This window comes from Triticum aestivum, chromosome 1A (assembly GCF_018294505.1).
Source record: "Triticum aestivum cultivar Chinese Spring chromosome 1A, IWGSC CS RefSeq v2.1, whole genome shotgun sequence".
Lineage (NCBI taxonomy): Eukaryota > Viridiplantae > Streptophyta > Magnoliopsida > Poales > Poaceae > Triticum > Triticum aestivum.
Window position 1 is genome coordinate 11,225,572 of NC_057794.1, and position 3,068 is coordinate 11,228,639.

The following is a 3,068-nucleotide window of genomic DNA, read 5'->3' on the forward strand; positions in this document are numbered from 1 at the left end:
CACACACACACCACCGCAGCAAAGTAGTTCCGGCGGGTATTACATCGCCGGCGCCATGGCCGACCGGAGTAAGAAGCCGTACGTGGTGGCAGTAGCAATCCAGGCCATCTACACGGGCCTCTTCGTCGTCTCTAAGGCTGCCTTTGACAGCGGCATCAACACCAATATCTTCATCTTCTACCGCCTCGCTGCTGCCACCGCGCTCCTCCTCCCAATCGCGCTTATCGACTCCATTTGCCGCAGGAGCCGATCAACCACGGCAACACCTGCACCAGCATTGTCATGCCGGCTGCTCTTCAAGCTCTTCCTATACGCCTTACTTGGGTATATACATATATTAACATATTAGCTTGTACTTCATCCGTTTCACAATGTAGTGCATACATATTTTTTTGAAAAGTCAACTTCTTTAACCAAATTTGTAGAGAAAACTATTTATATACAATACCAAAAATATAAAATATGAAACCACATCTTATGATGAATCTAATGACATATGTTTGGCACTCTAGATGTAAATGTTTTTCTCAAAAAAATTGGTCAAAGTTTATGAGGTTTGACTCTTCAAAAAATTAATATGCACTATATTATGGAATGCAGGGAGTATTTGGCAATCCTCCTCTTTTCTTTCTTTCAAAAATGCAGTCAGAGTTCAAACTCATTTCAACATTGAGTTAATTATTTTACACAAGAGGGATATAATAGGGTTCAAGTTCTTGATACAGACATATTTTGGCCCACACAAATATATCAGTCATTTCCACATTGAGTTTAGACAATTTTTAGCTAAAAATGAATTTAGTCTGTATCTAGTACCAAAATTTTATGACAAAAATACCACTGGATATATCCAAATATTGGAAATTTGTTTAAATTCTAGATTGTGGACGACTGTGGTAGCAAGAGGAAGAAAATAATTTTCAATAATAATAATAATTTTGATTTTAAGGGGAAAAATGCCACAGTGGGGTCCATGCATGTATCCATACATGAATATTGATTTTTAGGGGGGAAATCTAATAAAAGTTCGGTTTTGATTTTATAGTAGTCCATGCATATGTATCCATACATCAATTTTGCATCCATTGTCATAATTTGGTCATGATATATACGTGCATGCATATTGCAGGAACACCTTCACCCTGAATGTGTACAACGTGAGCTTGAAGCAGACTTCGGCGACGGTGGGGTCAGCGGCCATCAACTCCATGCCCGTTGCCACCTTCCTCCTCGCGGTGCTTCTGCGGATGGAGGCGGTGAAGCTCCGGAGCCGCTCTGGATTAGGCAAGCTCACCGGTGTCGCTCTTTGCCTCGCTGGAGTGTTGGTCATCGCCTTCTACGATGGCCCGTCCATACACCCCCTTGCCCACAACCCCGTCTTCGCTCACAAGCCAAACAGTGTCAGCAGTAGCGCTGCTTGGATCAAAGGCACCTTCCTTCTCATCCTCGCTTGTGCAACCTGGTCTCTCTGGATTGTCATGCAGGTTATAATCAATATATAATTTTGCATGTGCGTGCAATTAATTCTGCAATGCACATGCATGTATGTTAATTTGCTTTTTCTAGTTTATTTATTTGCATATGGTCTTACATGAATGCATGTGTAATGCATGCAGGTTCCATTGCTTAAAGAATATCCAAACAAATTGATGGCCACGGCGCTGCAATGCCTGTTTGGTGCACTTCAGTCCTTTCTCGTGGCAATGGTGGTTGAAAGGGACTTCACCAAATGGAAGCTTGGGCTGGACATTGGCCTCCTTGCGGTCTTCTACTCGGTTCGTTTGAGCTATCTAGTTTTTATTTTATCTTGGTGAATATTAAAAGTAGTCGAGTAATTTTAATTTTAAGTGTACAAACTGATGAGGCTGATGCACACAACTCATTCACACCACACTTGGTTAATTGTTACAGGCCTTCTTAGGAACGGGTGCATTAATGTACCTACAGGCATGGTGTGTGGAGATGAGAGGGCCGGTGTTTGTCGCGACGTGGAGTCCATTGGCATTAATTTTCACTATCTTTTGCTCATCATTCTTCCTTGGAGAAGCCATTCACCTTGGGAGGTAATCCTTTGAAACAAAACATAAACAACTTTTATGAAGTGGAAACATACACCATGGTCGAATGACAAAGTGGAGAATATATTCTAAAGCTATTGAGAGGAGCGATGTCTATTCAGCCAAGTAAATGATATCTGCAAGGAGTGGTATGAGTTTTTAGGGGAACGTGCTTAAACCCCTAAAACCTAAGACAATACTGCTCCCCTGCCAAAAGATTGTTGACAAGATAGAAGCTGAAGCATTTTAACTATTTTAAATTAATGGCATGAATGATTGTGTTTATGATCAAAATACTGTTTGTTTTGTAGTATTTTGGGAGGAATTCTACTAGTTGGTGGACTATACAGTGTACTATGGGGTAAAAGCAAGGAAAAAGAAATTAATATGGCATTAGTGGTCCCCGAGGAAAGTCAAGTTCAAGGAGACGGAGCGGCAATACAGAAGAAACACGAAGAGGCAGAACTAACATCACAAGTTTAAAGCTTAGCTAACACATGTTAAATTGATAAGACACTTGTAAAAAAGTCAAATACACAAGATCAGTACATATGTAATATCATGGGTATTACTTGTGCACAAAAGAAGAAACCTTAAAGTACATACTTCTTGTGTTACATGTTGATTTGGATACTAATAAACGATTTTCAATATTACACTTCTAACGTTAATATAGAAGATCTGTTTTACATAAGAAATGTATAATTTTGAATATATTGTTTATGATTTACGTGCTATTATAAGCTTAGCATTTTAGTTGGTATGTTCCTTCGTATAGATGGTCAAAGTACTGAATGTTTGACTAATTTTAGTGTACAACAGCAGCAAGAACAACAACAACAACAACAACAACAACAACAACAACAACAACAACAACAACAACAACAACAACAACAACAACAACAACAACAAACGGAATAAAATCTTCGGGAACGTGATTTTCTCACCGAACGTGATCCAGGAGACTTGGACCCTACTCCAGGGAGTCAAAGAGGAGGTCACAAGGGTGGG

The 3,068-nt window shown here is 39.9% G+C and overlaps 1 protein-coding gene across 1 annotated transcript; it reads left to right on the forward strand.

Moving 5' to 3' along the window:
• The first annotated feature begins 55 nt into the window (after positions 1-55).
• Positions 56-2,540, forward strand: LOC123068823 (WAT1-related protein At5g64700-like). The gene is made up of 5 exons (XM_044491529.1): positions 56-324; positions 1,130-1,484; positions 1,617-1,775; positions 1,912-2,063; positions 2,369-2,540. The coding sequence occupies exons 1-5, from the start codon at positions 56-58 to the stop codon at positions 2,538-2,540; spliced, it is 1,107 nt and encodes a 368-aa protein (XP_044347464.1).
• Positions 2,541-3,068: the final 528 nt, after the last annotated feature.